This window comes from Sceloporus undulatus, chromosome 1 (assembly GCF_019175285.1).
Source record: "Sceloporus undulatus isolate JIND9_A2432 ecotype Alabama chromosome 1, SceUnd_v1.1, whole genome shotgun sequence".
Taxonomy (NCBI): Eukaryota; Metazoa; Chordata; class Lepidosauria; order Squamata; family Phrynosomatidae; genus Sceloporus; species Sceloporus undulatus.
Genome location: NC_056522.1, coordinates 281,274,597 through 281,296,910, shown reverse-complemented (window position 1 = coordinate 281,296,910; position 22,314 = coordinate 281,274,597). Strand labels below are relative to the sequence as shown.

At 39.9% G+C, this 22,314-nt stretch overlaps 1 protein-coding gene across 1 annotated transcript in view; it reads right to left on the bottom strand.

The window, feature by feature from the left end:
* Positions 1-22,314, bottom strand: part of ARNTL (aryl hydrocarbon receptor nuclear translocator like) — a 72,656-nt gene that overhangs the window by 5,621 nt on the left and 44,721 nt on the right. The window contains 11 exon segments of the mRNA XM_042447105.1: positions 2,347-2,440; positions 3,653-3,761; positions 8,141-8,229; positions 9,632-9,782; positions 10,042-10,148; positions 13,229-13,475; positions 16,823-16,972; positions 17,252-17,369; positions 17,629-17,721; positions 20,726-20,805; positions 22,206-22,314. The exon segment at positions 22,206-22,314 is cut by the window's right edge and continues 12 nt beyond it. Of these exon segments, the coding sequence (XP_042303039.1) occupies positions 2,347-2,440; positions 3,653-3,761; positions 8,141-8,229; positions 9,632-9,782; positions 10,042-10,148; positions 13,229-13,475; positions 16,823-16,972; positions 17,252-17,369; positions 17,629-17,721; positions 20,726-20,805; positions 22,206-22,314 (1,347 nt within the window).

The window sequence follows — 22,314 nt, the reverse complement described above, 5'->3', positions numbered from 1 at the left end:
TCCTATTCTTTCATAGTTTCCCTTACCAATCCTAGTCTTCTTCTGCTTTCTTGACTGTCGTATCCGTTCTGGTTAATATTTGACCCAAGGTATGGGATCTTTTTGACTATTTCAATTTTCTTATTGTCTAACATAAATTCTTGTAGATATCCCATGGTAATTATTTTTGCATTCTTAATGTTCAACATCAAGCCTACCCTGGCACTTTCCTCCGTGACCCTCTTTAATAATTTCTCTGGATTTTTGTTGGTTTCAGATAATAGCTTATCTCAGGCACTTTACAGAGCGCCCAAAAAGGGCGCTCTGCCGGTGCCCGTGTTTGCTGCGTGAGGGAGCCGCAGTGGACAAACTGTGTGGCTCCCCCACGCAGCAAAAAAGACTCATAGAATTGGAAGATACCACAAGGGCCATCCAGTCCAACCCCTGCCATGCAGGAACTCTCAATCAAAGCATATCTGACAGATGGCCATCCAGCCTCTGTTTAAAGACCTCCAGGAAAGAAGACTCCACCACTCTCCAAGGGAGTGTGTTCCACTGTTTAACAGCCCTTACTGTCAGGAAGTTTCTCCTAATGTAAAGTCGAAGGCTTTCATGGCTGGCATCCATAGTTTTTTGTGGGTTTTTTGGGCTATGTGGCCATGTTCCTGAAAAGTTTCTTTCTGATGTTTCAGAGAAACTGAAGATGCCAGCCACAGATGCTGGCGAAATGTCAGGAAGAAATTTTTCTGGAACATGGCCACATAGTCCGAAAAACCCACAAAAAAACTTCTCCTAATGTTTAGGAGGAATCTCTTTTCCTGTAGCTTGCATCCATTGCTCCAGGTCCTGTTCTCTGGAGCAGCAGAAAACACGCTCTCTCTCTCCTCAATATGACATCCTTTCAAATATTTAAACAGGGCTATCTATTATATTACCTCTTAACCTTCTCTTCTCCAGGCTAAACATCCCTAGCTCCCTAAGTTGTTCCTCATAGGGCATGATTTCCAGACCCTTCACCATTTAGTTTCCCTCCTTTGGACACGCTCCAGTTTCTCAACATCCTTTTTAAATTGTGGTGCCCAGAACTGGACACAGTATTCCAGGTGAGGCCTGACCAAAGCAGAATAGAGCACTATTGACTCAAGTTCAACTTGTGATCTACTTGGACTTGAGTCATGTGTCAAAGTTATGTATGCTTTTAAAAATGAGATTGCATCAGACACCATCATTTTACCTTCTATCACTGATAACCAAATCCTGTTTATACTCAAGTGGCTTGCATAATATTATTTTTTGTTCCTATTTAATCTTTTGGAAAGATTATGTAGATGTACAAAAAGGAAGGGCAAAGTGCTCTTTTAGGCAAAGAGACAGCAAAGAACTGTCATTACAGTTAGCTGCCATGCCAGTTAAGATCACAGGAGTGCCAACACATCTGATAGTCCTGATGAGAAATCTGTACACAGGACAATAAGCTACTGGCAGAACAGAATGTGCAGAAACAAAATGGTTCCTAACTGGCAAAGGGGTCAGGCAAGGCTGCATCCTTTCACCCGATCTGTTCTATTTATATGCAGAAAATATTATATGAAAAGCAGGCTTGGACACAGAAAGAGGAGGATGAAAATAGGAGGAAGCAATATCAACAATCCTAGACATACAGGTGACACCATACTACTAGCAGAAAACATTACAGACCTGTAACAGCTACTAAAGAAGATCAAGGAAGAAAATGCCATGAGTTGGGATCGAGTCGAAGGCAGTTAACAACAAACATCAAAGATCACTGAGATGTGGAGTTGAAGACTTTCAGGACCGGAATCCATAGTTTTTTGTGGGGTTTTCGGGTTATGTGGCCATGTTCTAGAAGAGTTTCTTCCTGACGTTTCGCCAGCATCTGTGGCTGGCATCCTCAGAGAATGCTTGCCTGGAAAGGAGTTCCACTGAGATGCTTTATCTCAAACTCATGGACTGAAAAAAGCTTGCCTTGAGAATTTGTTCTAGAAACATCTCTTTGGGGCAATTTGAAAATTCCCCTGTAGACAGTGCATGATAGAAAAGCATTCAAGATGGATGCCATTTCCCTTTGCTTAAAAAGAGCAGCTTTTCCTCCTTTTACCTAAAACCCTTTTCTCTGATCTTTCCAAATAAAAACCATATTTAGATGCAGTTGTGTTGGCACCTTTTGAATTCCCTAATAACATTTGAGGCATTCCAAGCTATTCGCTAGACAGACAAAGGTCCTCAGTGGACTTACTTTGCTGTGATATAGCCATCAGGCAAATTACATTTCTTTGAACAGTACATTTTTTTTAAACAGTAGGCTGTGTATAATATACAGCAGTATTCTTCTAGGGTCTGTTTCACCTTTTTGCCTCCTGGTGAAGAAGTGTCAGGGGGAGGTGTGCTGGTCATGTTCAATGGACTAGAGCCACAGCTTGAAGGTGAAGAGCCTCGTATCCTGTCACATCAATATTGTTAACCGGATTAGAAAATAATACATATATGCATGCATAATTTATGCTGTTCATAACAAACCTGTCACATGATTAACTGCAAAATTATGTCTCATGTGAAACTATAGTGTATGTTGGCCTTTGAGCCCAGCCCCTATGATCAAGCTTTTCTCACCATCAAACAGGAACCTTCTGTGAAGCAATTTACTTAGCAAAATAATTCAGGCGGTACTAATCTCAGTACCAGTCATCAGAAAACATACTTATATAATAGCCATGGCGAAGCAACCATAGTTCCCTTGTCAGAGTTTAGGATTTTAAGTTTTTAACATGATGGAGGAATATAAACTAATTTATAGTGCTCTGAGCTTCTCAATGATGTACATTTAAATGACTCAAAATAATAAATATCACTTGAGATATCACACTGAATGGAATATTAGTGCCTGTTCAATATACTAATTTATTTATTTCTGCCCACCTATGAAAAGCATAAGGAGAACATATTCTAAGCACTACTTGTTCAGAATAACTCAAAAAAGTCCCACATATTGGCTGACATCCTATTCAGCAGTGATGAGATTATAAAATGGATATACAATCTCTTAATTACTAGGGATTCATATTTATGATGAATAATGATCCCCAAGACCTACCTTTTAAGCTTTCTAGTGCCCTAACCAAAGCGTTTCCAAGGTCCTAATCTGAGGCCACTGGAAAATGTCTGCAGCCTTTTTCTGGTCACAGTGTGCATTCAGACAAGGAGCTGTGGCAGGACTCTTGAAGAGTCTTTTCAGCTGCTTGTTCTCAATTTGCCCTATTCTGCAGCACCTCAGAAACCATTTCAGCTGAGGGGCTGCTAGGCTGAAAAGGAAGATTTTTGAAGAGTGTCACCATGACACATAACTGCAATGGAGTTATATCTACAACTGAGCTCTGTCAATTGTATTTACATCTTATAATACAAGTTCTCAGGTGTTTTCTGTTGTCAACTTTCCATAACAACTACTGATCACTCACAGATAAATGTGAATGAATTATCGTAAGAAAATATATTAAGGTATAAATATAAACAGAAATTTGTTGTTTCCTTGAAAAAGTTGTCTTCCAGTATTGCCGGTAGTAATACCACAGCAGCTCATTGTTTGTTTTTTTCTGATCAAATCTTTTAAGAAATACAATTTGAAATAGCATAAGAGAGCTGCAGTTTTCCTTACCTATGAATCTCCATAATTTCTTCAGCAATCATCCTGCCAATTTTACCAGCCCCTGCCCTTGTCCCTCCTGGAATGCCAGGGACTGTTGGAAGTGACCTTTTAGGACCACCTTTTAAGAGAAAAGAGAATGTTGTAAAAAAGAAAATAAAGCTTGAGAAATGAATGTACAGTTGGCCCTCCATACCCACAGATTCAACCTTGAGGAATAAATGTACAGCTGACCCTCCATACCCACAGATTCAGCCTTGAGGAATGAATGTACAGCTGGCCCTCCATACCCACAGATTCAACTATCTATTTAAATACACGCGCACACGCACGCACTCAAACCCAAAACCTTGATTTTGCCATTTTATATAAGCAAAATATTTATAAGCATATAGTATGCTACTAAATATAATAAGACTCAAGTATCCACTCATTTTGATATACATAGGAGATCCTAGAACTAAACTTCCAGTGGATACCAAGGGCCCACTGTATTCACTTTTGAAGATCTGAAAGAGAATCACAGCGGCTTCTCTCATGGCTTTCTACCTGCAAGATACATTTTGTAGTTTTCTACTAAAAGTGTGGTGTGATAGTTTGAGCATTGGACTAACTCCAGAGACCAGGGTTTGAATCTCTGCTCAGCCATGGAAGTGCGCTGAGTGATGCTGAGCAAGTCAAACACTGTCAGCCTCAGAGGATGGCAAAGATACCCCTCAAACAAATCTTGCCCAAAAAATGTTGTGATAGGGTTGCCTTAGGGTCACCATAGGTTAGAAACAACACTCAAAAACAAGAAAAGTGTGTTCCAACAGAAGAATAAGAAGTTCTCATTTGTCTACTTCCCCTCATCCTACAATTTGAGTTTAAGTTTCATATATTAACTTCAACATAGTTGTAAATGCTTGTAGGAGAAAGCTTGGAAGCCCTGCTTCCAAGACATTACATTTTTGTGTTGAAGATGTGGCCTTATATCATGGAGCAGGGCTGGGCATCATGCAGCCTCTAAGGAGAAAAGACAAGAGAGATTCACCACTCCTTCCCCACTCTCTTTTTAATTTTTTTTAAAAAAAAACTGGAACCTTTCAGCCACATTTCTCCTTCATTCATGAGAGTCAGGGGTCAGTATGGGAAATTGCCATCCAGAGATGGTCAATTCTGTTTTAAAGGAAGAACTATATGAATGCATCATAATATTCATGGCATGTGTCTGATTAGTCATGCACTGATTTGCTGGAAATAGCTCTATATACAACTATTTCTATGGGACAGCTGTGGACATCTTAACAAATCTTAAATGTACTGTTAAATTATTTGCTTCAAAAGCAATGAGAAAGATAACTTAAAATATGTATTCTCCTTCTTGTGTTTCCTCACTTCCATCAGTTATCAAAAAAATGCCAGCTCTTAGTGCTGGAGCAACTTTTTATGCTACTTTTTCAAATGAATCCCAAAGAAGACATACATAAAGACTGGACACTGTCTGAGTAACTGAGCAACCTTCACTTGAACTTCCTTGCAGGGTTGTTGTAATGACAGAGGGAGTGGCAGGAAGGGGAAAATCCATGTGCATCACCCTGAGCTCCTTGCAGCAAGGTGGAAAAAATGTAATAAAGGGAAAAAAACTCTCACCATGGGATAGATGTTAGGCTAATGCTACTAGGGAAAAAAAATCCACCACAAGGGTGGTACAAGATATGCTTGTTTTTCTATAATTGGGTTTCATGAGTCCTACATTCAGGGAACCTTTCTCATTAACCTTACAGCAGGAAGACAGTAGGAACTGTGGATGATTCAGGGGACTGGTACAGATAAGGGCAAACTCCTCTGAAAAAATCTTGCCATGGTAAGGTTGCCATAAGTTGGAAACAACTTGAAGGCACACAACAACGACAAATAGGTTGCAAAGTCAGTTCATGTAGAGCAGTGGCTCCCAAACTTTGATCCTCCAGATGTTTTGGACTTTGTTTCCCAGAAGTCCCAGCTGGCTTGGCTAACAGGAAGGAGTTCTGGGAGCTGGTGTCCAAAACATTTAGAGCAGGGGTAGGCAACCTTTTTGAGCCGGGGGCTGGGTTGCTGTCCCTCAGACAACTGGGGGGCCGAAGGGGGGGAGCTTCCACCCTCCGGGGGCGGGGCCGCATGCCAGGGGTGGAGCTTCCACCCTCCGGGATGGGACTGTGTGCGGGGGTGGAGCTTCCACCCTCTGGGGGTGGGGCGTGTGCCAGGGCGGAGCTTCACCTCTGGGGGCGGGGCTTCTCTGTTCCCTTTTCCCAACCTCCCGCTGGTCGGAGACAGCTAGAAGGGGGGGATTGGGAGAGGGGGTGACAGGCGCGCGCTGCTCTCCTGCCCTTCGTGGCCCCAGCTGCCTCTCAGAGAACCAGTAAGGGCCCGTGAGGGGCAGGAAAACAGGCGCATGGCCCCTGCTCCGTCCTCGGGGCTTTGCCCAGGCCCTGAGGTGTCCTCCGAAGGACACCTCAGGGCTGCCAAAGCCCCGTGGGGAGGAGGAGGCGTGTGCCTGCCCTCTCCTCCTTGGCCCCTTCCTTCGGCCAAAACCACTCTCATTGTTAAAGCAGACCTTTTTGCATTGAAAGCACTGAAAATACACAGAAATGCACTTTGGAAAGTCACACTGTCTCACCTTCAGAAAGACTGCATGTCCCACAAACTGACATATCATCATCACTACCACTCTCATTGTAAAAGCAGACCTTTTAACATTGAAAGCACTGAAAATACACAGAAATGCACTTTGGAAAGTCACACTGTCTCACCTGCAGAAAGACTGCATGTCTTCATCTTCCTCCTCCTCCTCCTCCTGCTCCTTCTTTCCTTCCTCCTTCTTCCTCTTCTTCATTTTTCCTCCTCCCTCCCTCCCTCCTCCTCCTGCTCCTTCCTTCCTTCCTCCTTCTTCTTCCTCTTCTTCATCCTTCCTCCTCCTTCCCTCCCTCCTGCTCCTTCCTTCCTCGTTCTTCCTCTTCTTCATCTTTCCTTCTCTCTCCCTCCCTCCTCCTCCTGTTCCTTCCTTCCTTCCTCCTTCTTTCTCCTCTTCTTCATCCTTCCTCCTCCTTCCCTCCCTCCTCCTCCTTCCTTCCTCCTTCTTCCCCAGGGCTTCCCCCGCCCCCTTGGGAGGCCAGAGGCCGTCCCAGGGGGCGGGGGAAAGGAGCACTCCGGTGGCTCCAGGGCTTCCCCCGCCCCCTTGGGAGGCCAGAGGCCGTCCCAGGGGGTGGGGGAAACGAGCGCTCCGGCAACCCCAATCGGTGGCAATGGGCGGCAGGGTCGGCCTGGGGCCGCTCCTATGGTGCCCGCGGGCCGTAGGTTGCCGATGCCTGATTTAGAGGATCAAAGCTTGAGAACACTTATATAGTGCTGACCAGGCCAACTGAACCTCAGGAGTGTTCTGTGAAGTAAGGTACAGATGCCTGACCAGGATGATCAGACTGATATAGCAAGATTCACTATCATTCCTGAATCTGTCACTGAGGAACCAAGGTTGTATGTCTCACACCTAGAGTCTGGCTCAAAAAGAAATCTTCCTTGTTACCTTCAGACAGAGCCTTTGGATGGAACTACAGCAGCGTAAGTTCACCTGGTATACTTCTCAGCATCCCCAAAATGGTGCAAGGGTCGAGGTCTGAAAGGTGCTGCTACAGGATAGCACTAAAGACAGAAGCTGTGCCTCCTGCTTAATAGTCTTTCTGGGTCATAACCTCATTTCACTATAACTAGATCTTTTACATAACCAAATGTAATCTAACCAAAGTTATGATGTATCCACAAGCGTGTTATCTGTAATCACTTCAGTCTGAGAGAAAAGCGATCAGTTTCTCAGTGTTCTAAGCAGACTGCCCCAAAGAGCAGATAATCCATAGTTACCAGATGAAAAAATGAAAGCTTAGTCTATCTGGCAAAGAGAGGCTAAATATAACTGAACCTTGAACTTAAATTCATGTGTTGTGGATCTGTAGTTGCTTTATGTTGCTATATCAACAAGTTGATAACTTAAATTAACACTACTTGAAAAGTGGCCCAGATTGTACATTTTTCAAACACACCAAATACTGGGCTCAGACCAAAACATAAATGCTGACTATTATTCGATTTGAAAAGCAGTATTTTGAATCTGAATAAAATTTTGAGTATGTGTGTGTGGCACAATAACAAGAGAGAGAGAAAGAGAGAGAGAGAAAGAGAGAGCGAGAACGAACCTGTTTTTGTAAATATCCCTAGTACAGTGTTTTTGGTTTTATTATATGCTATTACTGGTTTTATCATGGTTTTTAATCTGACATCTTTTTTTCCTCTTTTGTATTTTTTATGTATTTAATTTGTGAACAGAGAACTTAGGTTATTGTGCAGTTTTAAAATATAAATAAATAATTAAGAACAAGGACAGCTAGGGCATGACTGATCTGCCTTTGGGTGGTATCAACACCAATCTGATGGAAAAATGAATGCAAAAGGAGTGCTGTTAATGGTTTTGTACAGTACAATGCTCGTTACCTTCTCCTGCCTGGAGTACACTGTCCATGCTGTGAGGTGAAGCTGCAAGCTGTGGGAAAGTCGCATCTCCACCATCTAGTACATTGGTTCTGAGGGTTCAGAAGAAAAAGAAAGACAAATGGCACACCAGTGTGCAGTCAGCCATTTAGCATATTTTGCTTTTCAGAGCATAGAAGGGATTATAACAAATAATACACAGAAAGGATTCAGAGAGATAAAGAAACACATATTGTGGGCTGCAATCCTGTATGGCTGAGTATAGAGTAGTAGGTCTGTATGTGGTCCTACACTAGGCTGAGCCACATACCTCCCTGACTTACTGAACAGCCAATCCCCATTTCATGGGGAGCAGACAGAATTACAGAAGCATCTGGCTACATTTCCACAGCCAGACATGGAATGATTACAGCAGTGCTTGAGACCTCCGGAGGACTCCAGAAGATCTCAGCACTGAGGTCATAATTTTGCATCTGGCTATGGGGAGATGCTCCTGTGAGCCTGTTTGCTCCTGATGAAACACAGAATGCCCGTGCACAGGACTTCAAGGGTTGTTCTGTAAGTTGGAGGGGCTTTAGGGACTGTGGAGGGATGAAAGGAATACCAATTCCCATAGTACCCAAAAAAGGACATGAACACACAAGGGAAACTTACAGATTACACTATTCCTACATACATCTTTTTGGTCTGTCAAGAAATAAAGTTCTTTGCATTTCCCTTTTTCAGAAAAATCAAAATGTAAAGGCTTGCAGCACAACAGAAACTGCACTACTGCCTGGAATTTGTGAGGCATTATCTGCTCATCTATGGCTGTTTTCAGATAGCTTTTAAAAACCACACATTTACATTTCCAATGATTAACTGTTCATCAATGGATTACTAAGATCAAGATCCAAACCAGAATCAAATGATCCCTGAATTAGGCTGCTTTCTAACTGGGGTTCAAACTCAACCTGGTGGTTAGTGCACATTCTAAGGAGAGCTACTATTATGAACCTTAAAGAAGACTATACTAACAAAACTTGTATGCTTTCCCAAGGAAAGTGTAAAGTAAATTTTCCTCAGCTACTGGTGTCTTTTGGAAAAGACAGATACATAGGATTTAAATTACACTTTAGACATTTTGACTAGGTGGCATTCAGCTCCACCCTTATTTGATTATAATCACATTGCAAATAAAGAGTATATCAAATTGCCAGGGTGGTATGAATCCACATAAAAACAACATTTCTAGATTTTGATGACAAAAATGAGGGAAGCATTTAGGATAAACTTTTCACAACCTTGTACCTACTGAAACACAGTGGTCAACAGAACAACTACTCTGTATTATGATGCTTCATTACGGAGTTCATCAGAACTTTGTTTTTTTCCCTACAGATGCTCACCGTCTTAAAAAACAACAAAAGATGCAAACTTATAGTACATCTTCTACAACGTTACACAGAAAACAGAGGCAAATGCTCAACATATTGGAATAAAAACAATACTTACGACACTACTGTGTTAGTTGAAACAATATATTCTACTTCTTTGGTCCAAGGGTTCATGAAACTGAACCAACAACTCCTCAATGTAATAAAAGAACCATCTTTGACTTTAAACTTGTAACAATTAGTATTAATTTTTTCTCTTGACTGTAAAACTGAAAGAAAAAAGGAATGTGCTAAAGTCAGTAAAAATATGTGGTCTCTTTATAGATGCCGCAATTATTTTGTAGTCTTCAATATAGAACACCTTTAACCCTCCCACTTCAACAAAGTTCCTATATATGTTCTAATATTATTAGGTCAGCACAGTATTATTCCAGTATTCAAGTGATTCAAATTTTCTACCCAATATTATCTCAATGAAAAAATCCAAATTTTTGAATTATTTAGACCAGTTTGTATATAACATTTTACCTTGTCGATGACATTCTGCAAGATGTCCTATATCATCTTGATGAAAGTATTCATAACATGACGTGCCTAGAAGTTCCTGTGGTAAGTATGCCAAAATTGCAGTTGCCCTAAAATATAAAAAAAATATAAAAATTTATTTTAAAAATAAATTATATAATAACTACTATAAAAAATGGTTGCCAACTGATCAGAAATTAAATTTACCAGACCTCTCCCTTGCCTTTTAAGAAGCACCTGATTTGTAGAAACCAGTGGATGAAATTTTTATTGCATGGAGAAAACTATTATTACATGGCTAGTATCTGCAAATTAGGTTGCAGTTAAAAAAGCAGGAAGAAAGCAGACAAACCTACTTAAAACCCACATTTTTACTAATTACCTATTAATGTCCTACTGTAGAATGTACTGCCAAAACTATTACAGCCCCCATATTCCATTCTGAAGACATAAAGCTAAGCTTAAATAAACATGGACTGGGAATTTTAACTGTGGCATGGGGGAAGAATAGTGTGTTAAACATAGGTTACCCAGGAATGCTCTCCTGCTGGGATGCTTCTGATTGAGGAAAATAAAGTTAATTTCTGCCAGTAATGTTACAGTCCTCTAAAAAGGGTCATGGGACCCCCCTGGACTAGAATGGGAGGTGGTGTTGAGAGCTGCAGATCAAATCTGCAAAAATTACTTCCATCCTTCCTTCAGGGGCAAGCATCTGCTGGATTTTGGTAAACTGCCACTAGATTAGTGAGGATTCAGATATACTCCTCACCAGTGGCATCACCGGGGGGGGGGGGGGAGCAAGAATGCAGACCTCACTGAGTGAAACCCCAAAGGAAAGGTGACACCTTTTTGGGCCCTGCTCCCCCTTTGGTGCAGGAAGGGCAAGCACGTAACCTTCCCAGCTGCTCCATCTCGCGGCTTCCTCTCTGGGGAGGAAGGATAGAGCAGTAGGATGGTCAATCACATGCCCTTTCCGGCTGCTCCATCTCAGAGCTTCTTCCCTGAGGAGGAAACCCTGTGACGGAGCAGGAGGCCTGGTCACCCTAAATGGGTGGCTGGGCAAAGAGGCAATGCAGCAACTAGGGAGGGGAGACAAGGAGAGGGGGAAGCTAGCAGGGCAGCAGCCAGGAGAGGGTTCAGGCAGCTGGGGATGGTGATGTAGGTACGCAAGTTAGAAAGGAAAGCCCCCAGCAGCCCTCCACATTGGATGTCACCAAAGACAGTGATGCCACTACTCCCCATACATGTATTCTACATACATACACCCTGAACATACATGTTTCTGACCCAACACAGATGTGATTGCCATATATGTAGAGTTGAGGTCATACAAGGCTACTGCTTTCAGTATACTTAAGTTAATCTAACTATGTGTAATCTACTTTTTGCAAGCTATGATTTTGCCACTAACAAGTGTACCTTCTTTTCTGTCACCAGTACACAGTGTGTTGGCATGGAAATTTCTTTGATGCAAGTATTCTTTTACTAATGTAAGTATAGCACTAGGTTTCTGGGTACCAACTACTTTAGCAGGTGTATCTTAGAGAATTCTGGGGAAGCTGGCCAAGTAGTTTTAGTTTAATTATAGGAATAAGGGGGGGAACATTCCTTATGAAAGTATAAGGAACAGGAACACACTCCCTCAGAAAATGGTGATGGAACCAAGGGGGGGGGGGTTTCCTTATGAAAGTATAAGGAACAGAGGAACACACTCCCTTAGAAAGTGGTGGAGTCTCCTTCTTTGGAGGTTTTTAAACAGAGGCTGGATGGCCATCTGTCACAGGGGTGTGCTTTGATACTGTGTTCCTGCATGGCAGGGGGTTGGACTGGATGGTCCTTGAGGTCTCTTCCAGCTCTATGATTCTATAGAACAAAATAAAGAACAGACTGTTACACGCCAAATGCTGAATAAGTTTTAATCTTCCAGAAAATCCCAATAGGTTATTCAGCTGCTCTAATATAGACTGATTACTTAATAGGCAGAAAACTAAGATTTACTCTCATATAGCAGAAAGAGATACTATGAGCTGATGGTTGCGTATAAACACCGGAGCAAATGCAAATATAAATACAAGCTTCAGTTTTTTATTCTTACTATTTAATTTTCTCCATTTAATGTTACACAGGTAAGGGTGAAGTAGAAAATATAAGTGAGAAATTAAAAAAAAATTCTAATTCTTTTATTTGCTGGAGTAATTTCTCCAGTGTTGGTACACAAACAAATACAAAGAGGTATAAGAAACCCTTACACAACTCTGACACAAAACTGAAAAGAACAAACAATTGGTTGTGAGGCAAGACTATGTACTTCACTTCAACTCACTGAAGTGGAAGGCGAGGGAGTCTGCATCAGGCTACAAAAGTGGCATTTAAAATGCCAGTTTCAGATCAAGTCAATTCTTTGGCAAAATAAAGCAAAAATAATGCATACCAATATGCCAAATAACTGTACTAATAACACCCACTTCTGATAAGATTCTTTTACATTCCCCATTCCAAGATCCCTCCCAGTTCCATATAGTAAGCATTATTACACGTAATAAATGGAATATAAATTCAATATAGCTGATGCAACAAAATTGTATGTCTTTTCAAAAAGTAATATAATTTAATCAACATATTCCCTTCCCGCGCATTAATGACAGAACCATGGAAGTTAAAGCTTTCAATTTCAGGGAACTATGTGTGCTGTTTTACAGTCCAAAGACAGTGGGCTTGGAATGGCAGTCCACCTGTGATTATTTTAATCCGCCTCACATTAGCAGTTGTTACCATGGAATGTGATGTCTTGAGCCTGACTTTGTGTACTACATTTAAGGAGAAAAGGATGAATTAATAATCAGCACAGCGGAGAAGTGTTGTGGATTGTATACCATTTTTGGATTATTATTAAGATAAGGATGAAAAATTGGATGATTGTTCAATAGCACTTATTCCACTGACTATATGTCCATATTCTTGCACAACAAATGTTTGTATTTCATTTAGAAGAATTAGCAAATTGGAATGATAAATTATTTCCAAAATCCCAAATTTCATGTGGATATGTAAGTGTTCTGAGGTACTCTATAATTTATTTACTTTCATAATAACAATATTGCTGTTCTGAAGAAGCCATCCAATAAGTTAAAAATAAACATGAGCTCCAGACCACTGTCCTGGTACCATGAGTTAAAGATGTTGTTCTTACCTCTGATCTACAAATACAAATTTCCCATCAATTGCATGCCGAGAAACATATTCTGTTGGTTTAACTCTGATCTCTCCATTTACTGGTTGAGGAACTACATGAGGATGCAACCGTCCAATCGCAACGAGACAGCTTAAGTTACAACCTTCATTATCAGGCTCATTGTCTTCATCTAGTCCCATTTTTGTTGGTGGCCAGCTTTTTAAATATCCTGTGCTATGGATAGTGCAAAAGCTTTTGCGGTCTGCTACAAAGGAAAACAAGGTTTATGTCATTAAGTACTACATTAGTGAAAAATTGCATGTTGGGACTCATTCACATGGTACATTTAAAAATGCCAGAAGCAACCACCACAGCCCAAGTGGATCTTCAACACTCAACAAAATGAAGAGCTGTACAATATGGCACAAGTTACATATAAGCTTCCACGCATATGCTAGGCATGTCAAATGCTAGTTTCCTCATGGCTCCTTATTTTTAGACATATGCAGGAGACACAGAGGATCAACAGGTGCCAATCTAGTGCAGGGCTGTTTTGAAGGAGCAGGTAAAGGCCCAACCAGAGCCCTCCAAGAAGGTATTACTTCTTTATTATTCATCACATACAGTCAAAGGACTGTTCTGCCCAACTGTAACAGCATATGTGTTAAGATAATCTTTGAATCAATCATAGACACTAATTATTATTTTATCCTCTCAAAATCTGTCAGTTTAATTTGTAGCATTTCTTCATGGTTCCTAAGCCAGCAGAGTGAGGAACAGTTAATATTAAACACTCATGGCCATCAGTGTTCATAGGAAGTGTTCACTGTAGCTACTGCCAGATTCAACAGGGGGGGGAAAAACCTCTGAAGAAGTTAGTGATTGTTGTTGTCTCTCTTACAACTATGGCAGGGCAAAGATGCTGCTTTGGGCCCTACTATTAGATGCTGTAAGAAATCCTGCAAAGTAAATAAGGATGATTTATTCAGGAAGTTGGACTATTTTAAAATTCACTCTTTGGGAGTGAGGCCAGCCACCATATCTACCAAGGTTTACATAAGACAATACCTAGCTTCAGCAACAAGGTCTGCTGACTTTAGGAGATACTGTGTTATATATACCAACTTATTATATTAAAAAAGCCAAAAACAAAACAGAAATGATGTAAGCTGCAATCCAAGAAACACTTTCTGCATGTTATGATATATTAAGATCTTTCTGGATGCTGCAACACAGGGAGGAGCACCAAGAAACTGTTCATACTTTGCTATGCAGGTACAAGGATCCTCACATGGTCCTACTTGCTCTGTCTATGTACTTGGTCCCCTTTGGCTTTTCTGCCATTAATATTCATGGGCCTGTGCTAGAAAAAAGAAAGTCACTGGCTACATGTGCCAGATCTGCTAGTATGCTGTAGTACATATTGATATTTCCACATATAGTACCAAAGGTGTAGGCCCAAAATACCCTGAAGGCACCAGATCCCTGCTATCTTGGAAGCTAAGCAGGGTCAGTCCTGGTTGGATGGGAGCCTGTCAATGAATACCAGATGCTCTAGGCTACATTTCAAAGGAAGAAACTGGCAGAATCACTTCTTGGGTATTCCTTAACCAAGAAAACCCTATGAAATTCATGTGGGATCATTCTAAGTCCACAGGCAACTTGAAGGCACCCATGCACACACACTACATAAAAGGTGTATTGAGACAAATAACCAGCTTTCAAGTTTCATATGAATGTGTCTAGTTCTCAGGAATGCAGTTTCCTAGATTTCTTTTAAAATCTCCATCAATTATTAAATTAGGCAGACACCTACCCCAGGAAACTCTTCAAATCAACACTTCATTAAAAGGGGGGTCCAGATTGTGAAGTTAAATGTTACTCTTCAACAGAACTATCACCATCATGTTGGCAAGCCTATAAACAGAATAATCTGCTTTCTCTTGCTCAGCTCTCCAAATAATGTAGAGCCACACTGTTTAGAATAAAACCCATAAAGACTAAAATGCACTTTGAGCAATTCAGTCAATGGAAACATTGTTCAGCTTTCAATTGGACACTGTTTGTACCCCCAAGTTAGCACACTCCATATCCTAGCACTAAGAAATCATAATTTGGAAGAAGAGAATAGCTTTTCAAATGTTAGGAACACTTTTTTTTCTGAAGATGTTTTCACTTTGAAGGGATTTCCTCTCCTCTTCAGCCCACCCACCCCCCATACCACAGGATATGGGTTGAAGGGATTACCATGGAAAGAAGTGTCCATGAAGTTTATTCCATATGTTCATATTAGAATCTAACACATTGTGTTGCATTGGGCAGACTTATTCTATCTTCTCAGTAACACTGATTGAACACAGTTATACTTGGATTAGCAAAGTATTTTCCTTCAATGTATATTTTCTAAACAAAACTAGAAAAGAATGAGCTGCATTTAGCTTACCTAGATGTCAATGTTATTACCTTAACCAATATGAATATAAGCCATGCAATTTAGAAGATTTCTTCAGAGTATACTAAAATATTTCCCAGTAAATAATTTGAAGGCTGTGACAATACAGGTGTGGCTTTTCTATTCCCCTTTCTTCTGCAGACCCCTGTGTCCCCTCCAACTTTTCTGAGGTCTCTCAGTCTTCCAGAGCTGATGGCTGTGGGGTACAGGTGGCTGCAGGGAACAGGGGTTAATAGGAGTGGGGTGGGATTTCACATATGGAGCCCTGGTGGCACAGTGGTTAAATGCCTGTACTGCAGCCATTCACTCAAAACCACAAGGTTGCGAGTTCAAGACCAGCAAAAGGGCCCAAGCTCAACTCAGGCTTGCATCCTTTCGAGGTCGCTAAAATGAGTACCCAGACTGTTGGGGGCAAATTAGTTTACTTGCTAATTAGCTTACTTGCTGTTCACCGCTATGATCTTTGGAATAGCGGTATATAAATAAAGCAAATTATTATTATTATTATTATTATTATTATTATTATTATTTTTCCTATTGTCCAGGGAATGGAGTTCTACTAACAGAAATGTGGATCGAAGCCAATTTGTACATGACTAGCATTCGAAAAAAACAGTAAAGTCCAGACATTACTGAATCATGAGCCTAGCAAATATAAACAGTTTTAGTCGGAATAATTTAATCTTTATCTATAAAATTAACTGTTTTTACACTGCTATCTCTGATTAAGTGTCAAACTTTTAAATAAATACTACATGTTTACCAGCCTTCATCATTAATAATTCTCTCAATAAATGCTATTATGACGGCAGAAGGTCTTATAGGCAATTAAGAAAAATAATTATTTGCAACAATAACATAGTTTCTTAAACATTCATTGTGCTCATTTAAGTCACTGCAGAACTGGAAGCTAAATCCTATTTTTCAAATGACCCTGGCTGTAGCAAATACAATTCTAATGCTATGAATTTACTGGCAAGGTATACAACTTCCTCCATAAAAATAGAAAGATTTATGTTCCAAAAGAGACGGTGAAACAGGTTTTCCCCCACTCCTTTTACACAATTCTATACTGTCTTATTGAACCCAAAGCAAACATCTTTTCAGTAGAACTTAATCAAAATGACTTATCTGTATTCATCAATGCATAAAACTTGTACCTTTCTTCTTGGAACACGTAGAAGGAAAGTCTTTGTCTTCTACTTTCACAGATGGCCTGTTGCATTTCATCCTACAAAAAAATGAACGTCTTGCTCCCGAGCATAATCGAGATGGCCCAGGTGTTATATCTGTTTTTACTGGAAGTCCAGCTGCATGAGGAGGAAGGGAGAACACAAATCTAAACTGATAGGCCTGGCCTGAATTTGAAATTATTACACATACAGTATATACATTATTCAGTCCTTAATGACTTCAAATTAAATGTGTGAATTGACTTTAAAAGACTGTGTTATCAGTAAGGTTAAGTTTCTACTTGATCTATGTTGGGTCATACTCAAATGTATGTTTCTCTTGATACTGCAACAATCAACTAATAAATGCACACGTTAACTGACACCTAGAATTGGATGAAAAATTTGAACACTTACTTTTTGCATCTATTAGCCTTTCCCGTGGTGCAGTATCTGAAGAAGAGAGCTGTTCCTTAACTTTGGCAATATCTTTAGGATGAAGGTAGTCAAATAAACTCTGACCAATCAGATCATTCTGTCAAGACATAATATACACAGCCAGTTAAAAACTGTGCTGCCCATGTGTTGCCTCACTTTATTTTATTGATATTTTGAATAAAGAAGACATAAAATGAACATAATTTTGTTCTCACTCTATATTCATAAATATGCATTTATTCATAAAATAAACCACAAATAACAAATCCTGATAATCTGAACAGACATTCACCATCTAAGTGAACCACATTTTTTACAAAGTTCTGGTCTTTCTAATTCATGACAGACAAAAATACCTGACTATAGTTGAGAATCTTGAAGACAGATTCTGAAACGAACAGAATTTTTCCTCTGTCACAGCCCACGACGAAGAGAAAGCCATCTGCTGCCTAATTGGGAAACACAAGGCAAATCACTTTGTGACACACACACACACACACACACACACACACACACACACACACACACACACATATATATATATGAATTTCAAAAACTATTTTAAAAACAAACAAAAATTCCAATGCAAAATTAATGACTCCATCAGTATTCTTCTGAAAATGTCAAAAAAGTATAAAGGCAAAATCAAAATCATCAAGTATCATTGCTAAATGGCTATGTGTATGGCGTTACATGAAGTTACACCTAAAAATATTTCACCATAAATAAGCTTGATCTGCTTGATCTATTTTTTCTCCCTCTCTATCTGGTTTTAAAAGCTAATGAAAGTTTTGAGGAGGTCTTGGGGTGAAGTACTGTTAAGGCACTCAATTCTTCCCCCTTTTGCTCTAAAAAAACCTTTTCAGGATCTTAAAAGTCTGCCAGGAGCAGTACTTGTGTGTGGGTGGGAAAGGCCATAGAAATAGGAGAGGAAAAATGACTCATTTGCACGGAATTGCTGCCAACAATTTTTCCAAAGGGGCTTCTAGGAAACCAGGAGAAAAGCACAGGCTTGAAGTAGGTCATATTAATTCAAGGCAGATTCTAGAACTTTATTCTTGTGGGTTGCTTTACCAGCCATTTGGAAATGGGTCATATGAAAGGATCACAGATGCAAAAGACAGATGGCAAATACTGCTTCAATAAGCTTACCACATATGTATTTTCTTGAGCTGCTGGCTGGTTGTGTACCTCGGCCTTATCAACATGGAACTATGCTGACTGGGGAAGATGGGGATTATATTCCACTCAAATTTAACAGTAGTAGTAATTATAATGATATAAATTATTAGTACCGTAATTTCCCAAAATTGGGAAACAAAGCTGATTACAAATTAAAAGAACAATACAACTAAAAACATATAAACATACCCTGAGGACAATATGTTGGCAAAACTGGTTTACCTTATACAGTACTATAAAATAATATCTTCACTCGCTTAACTGCTCCTTTTTAGTCTGACTCTGAAGAATCACCTCCTGGGTGAGAGAAGCTGGGTTCTCTTACCTGACTTTTTCCAAAAGTTCACTGAAAAGGTTCTGCACATGTGCTAAGTGTCATCTCCTACAAGTATGATAAATGCTATTTGATTTTAACGAAACTGCTTGTCTATAGAAGTGCATGAAAGCTGAAGACTGAACACCGTGCACTCTCACAAATTAAAGCTGCTGTGGAATGGCAAAGACCCACATTGTATAAACAGTATATGGTGAGACTTCCTTATCTGGAATTCTGAAATCCAAAATCCAAATCTTTTTTCTTGGGAGGCTGGGGCAGTAACATCTTTGTTTTCTGATAGTTCAGTGTACACAAACTTTGTTTCATGAACAAAATTATTAAAAATATTGTATAAAATTACCTTCCAGCAATATGGAGAAGATGTATGTGAGTCCCAGCTCCAAGATATCTTAGTGTGTGTGTGTGTGTGTGCGCACGTGCTGCCTTGGATCCCTCCTGGGAAAAAGGCAGCATACAAATTAAATAAACAAACACACAAACAAAATGTGTGTGTGCGTGCGTGTGTGCATGTGTGTGTGTGTATTCAAAATCTAAAACATTTCAGCCTCCAAGCACTTCAGATAAGCAATATTTAAACTGTAACCTGTTTTTAAAAAGCTAGTATTTGTAGTTATAAAATAAATTGTCTAAATTAAATTAAATGTTAGTGCTATGTGTTGCACATGACATTAAATGGTCTAAAATACAAGATTTACCGCTTTTGAAACAAGGGCTTTAGACAATTTTAATTAGTGAAGAAAAACACATTTTTATTTGCATTGGTAAATATATACTTCGTGCAATTCATTGAAACAACACAGATTTCGTACATTCAATACTATCAAGTCAATTTTTACATTTTAAATTTAATAATTTGATTTTTAAAGTCTGACATCTGATTTTTAAGCTCAGAGGCTGGATGGCCATCTGTCGGGGATGCTTTGGTTGTGAGTTCCTGCATGGCAGAGGGTTGGACTGGATGGCCCTTGTGGTCTCTTCCAACACTATGATTCTTAAAAAAATGTTAATACCTCCTGCCCCATGTCCACTATAATGGTTATTTGGTGTCTCCTCATTCAGTACAGGAGACATTTCCTCTGTAAGAAACAGTCACTGCTTCCAAGGCAAATAAATAAATAAATAAATAAATAAATAAAAATAGAAATGTCCCAACGCACCCCACGCTACCACAACCATCAAAGATGGGCCTGCTCTTTTAAAAAGAGCAGCTCTTATGGCTGCTTATCAGTAATGGTGCCTCCCTGCCACATATGTGTCCACCCTCACACCTCTCCATTCCCTCTCTGCCATGGAAGAGGAAGACAGTGGAGGTGCAGTCTTTATCTCTGACCATCCATTGCTCATCTTCCTCCTTCTGTGGCAGGGTTGGGGTTGGGGAGGGCAGTCTGGAATGGCTAGTGGATCAGGAGACTGGCTCTCCCTGGTCTTGCCTGTTAGTGTACATGAGGAGGTATTTCAGAACTGGAGGAAATTATCAGATGAACTCATGCATGTTCTGAGAAATGAAGATGCTTCTTATAATAGCAATGTCTACCTGAAAACTCATTTATAAGCTAAAACTGTTACCAAATTTGGAATAATCTGGACAATTGTTCATAGTGGTTTATTACCCAAGCTAGATCCAGAGTTCTCTGTCATTGGAAAGCCTACTCAACATAGCAGTGGGTTAGACTTGATGGCCCTTGAGGTCTCTTCCATCTCTATGATTCTATGATCCTTTTTAATATGTGGGGCTAGTCTGGTGAACTATTGTCATGTGATAAACAGAAATGTCCTGTGTGGAGAAATGATGGTTGAAACATTTATTCATAACATGGGGGAAATTATAATCAATGTAGGTAGTACAGTATAAGAAAATCCCACTCAAATCTACTACAAGAGCCTTTCTCATCATAAACTGTACATGTATTCACATATTCAAAGCTAATACATACCCTAAGAATAAGATGTTTTAATTCATCATCTGATAGAAAAGCAGGTTTGTAGTTAGCTTCAGTGTACGGGTTTGTGGCACCTTAAAGTGAGGAGTGGTGAAGAAAAATTAATTGCACTTGTAGTAAATAATGTAGCCTTATATGTAGTATGTATCAGTTTGTAATACATTTTAATAAAGCTATTTTCAGTATTCTTAAGCTGCTTTTTAAAGCTCAGAACAATGCCTCATATTCTAAAACAAATTAGATGTTGCTTTCAAAGCTACTAAAAGACAACTCCACCTTAATTTTATTCAGAAACCTGCAAAATCTTTAACTAATAAATGACAATGTCAATGTAAATATGTCTCACCTCTTTTGAACCTTTTTAAAAATATATAAGTACTGGTATTAAGAGCTTCAGGTTCCATGTAGGCCCCTGGACTATCTCTGTAGCTCTTCAAGAGTCCCCTCCCCAAACCAATACACGGGTCACAACAACAGTCTAGCCGTATCAGTTTCCTGCTGAAATTCAGCAGCAAACAGCTATAGCAAGCAGTGGCAGTGGGATGATACTGAAGAGTGAGCGGCTACCCATAAAAGCTCCCCTAGCAGAGTTAAACTAAGTAGATGACAACGCCACAATGATATGGAGAACTCTCACACATTAGAGACACAGAAGTCAAAGATGATGAGAGAAAGTGAACACTTCATGCAAAGAATCACGCTTCCTGTTCCAGAAAAAACAGAAGCAGGGCCAATTAGCTGTAGACAGGTAGCTGAAATTTTCTCTGAAGCAGGATGTTGATTCTCAGAACTTGAGAGAAAAGGAGAAAAAAACTTAGACAGGAGAAAGGGAGGATGTTTGCTTTCTTACATCATTTTTGTCTTATCTTTGTCCTTAATAAAATTGCAGTTTTCCACGTTATTGCTAACTAAGGAGGTAGGGGGTGTGTATGTGTGTTGTGTCTTTGCTGGGGGAGTTTTTTTGGCACAGCTGTGAATGCCATACCATCACCTCCTCCTAGCCCTCTTTTTATAACAGTCTGCTTTCAATCAAAAATAAATGGATGCACCAGGGGGTTGACCTACTGTGGTCATACAGGAGGATTGTGGCTGCCCCCATCACTGACAGTTTTCCATCCTTGTTGTAGTGAGTAATGTGAATAACGTGTACCCCCCCCCCCCCAAAAAAAAAGCTAACAACAATTGCTCAACCACAGTTTTCATCATCTCCAAATACTGGTGATGCTGCCTCAGGCTGTCATGAGTTCAAATACAACAATATTTGAAGGACCTTGCCTTTCTTAGATAAACCACCATTTTCTCTAACCCTCATCTGCAATGTGGAAATAATAATTCTTGTCAGTCTCAAAGTGGTGTTATAAGTATTGTTGGAATAATAAATGCAAAGTGCTTTGATAACTCATAAGCATTAAGTAGCTTAGTTCCTAAATTGTGTGCATAATCACCATTCCCACAGAAGTTGCTTTAAACTTACCTCGTAATGTCTTCATGTGCTGAACAGCCATTCTCAGTACTGTAAGTTTATCGAGTTTCCTGGACATAGCATTACAAGTTGGCACTAAAGAGGCCAATTCATCAATAAA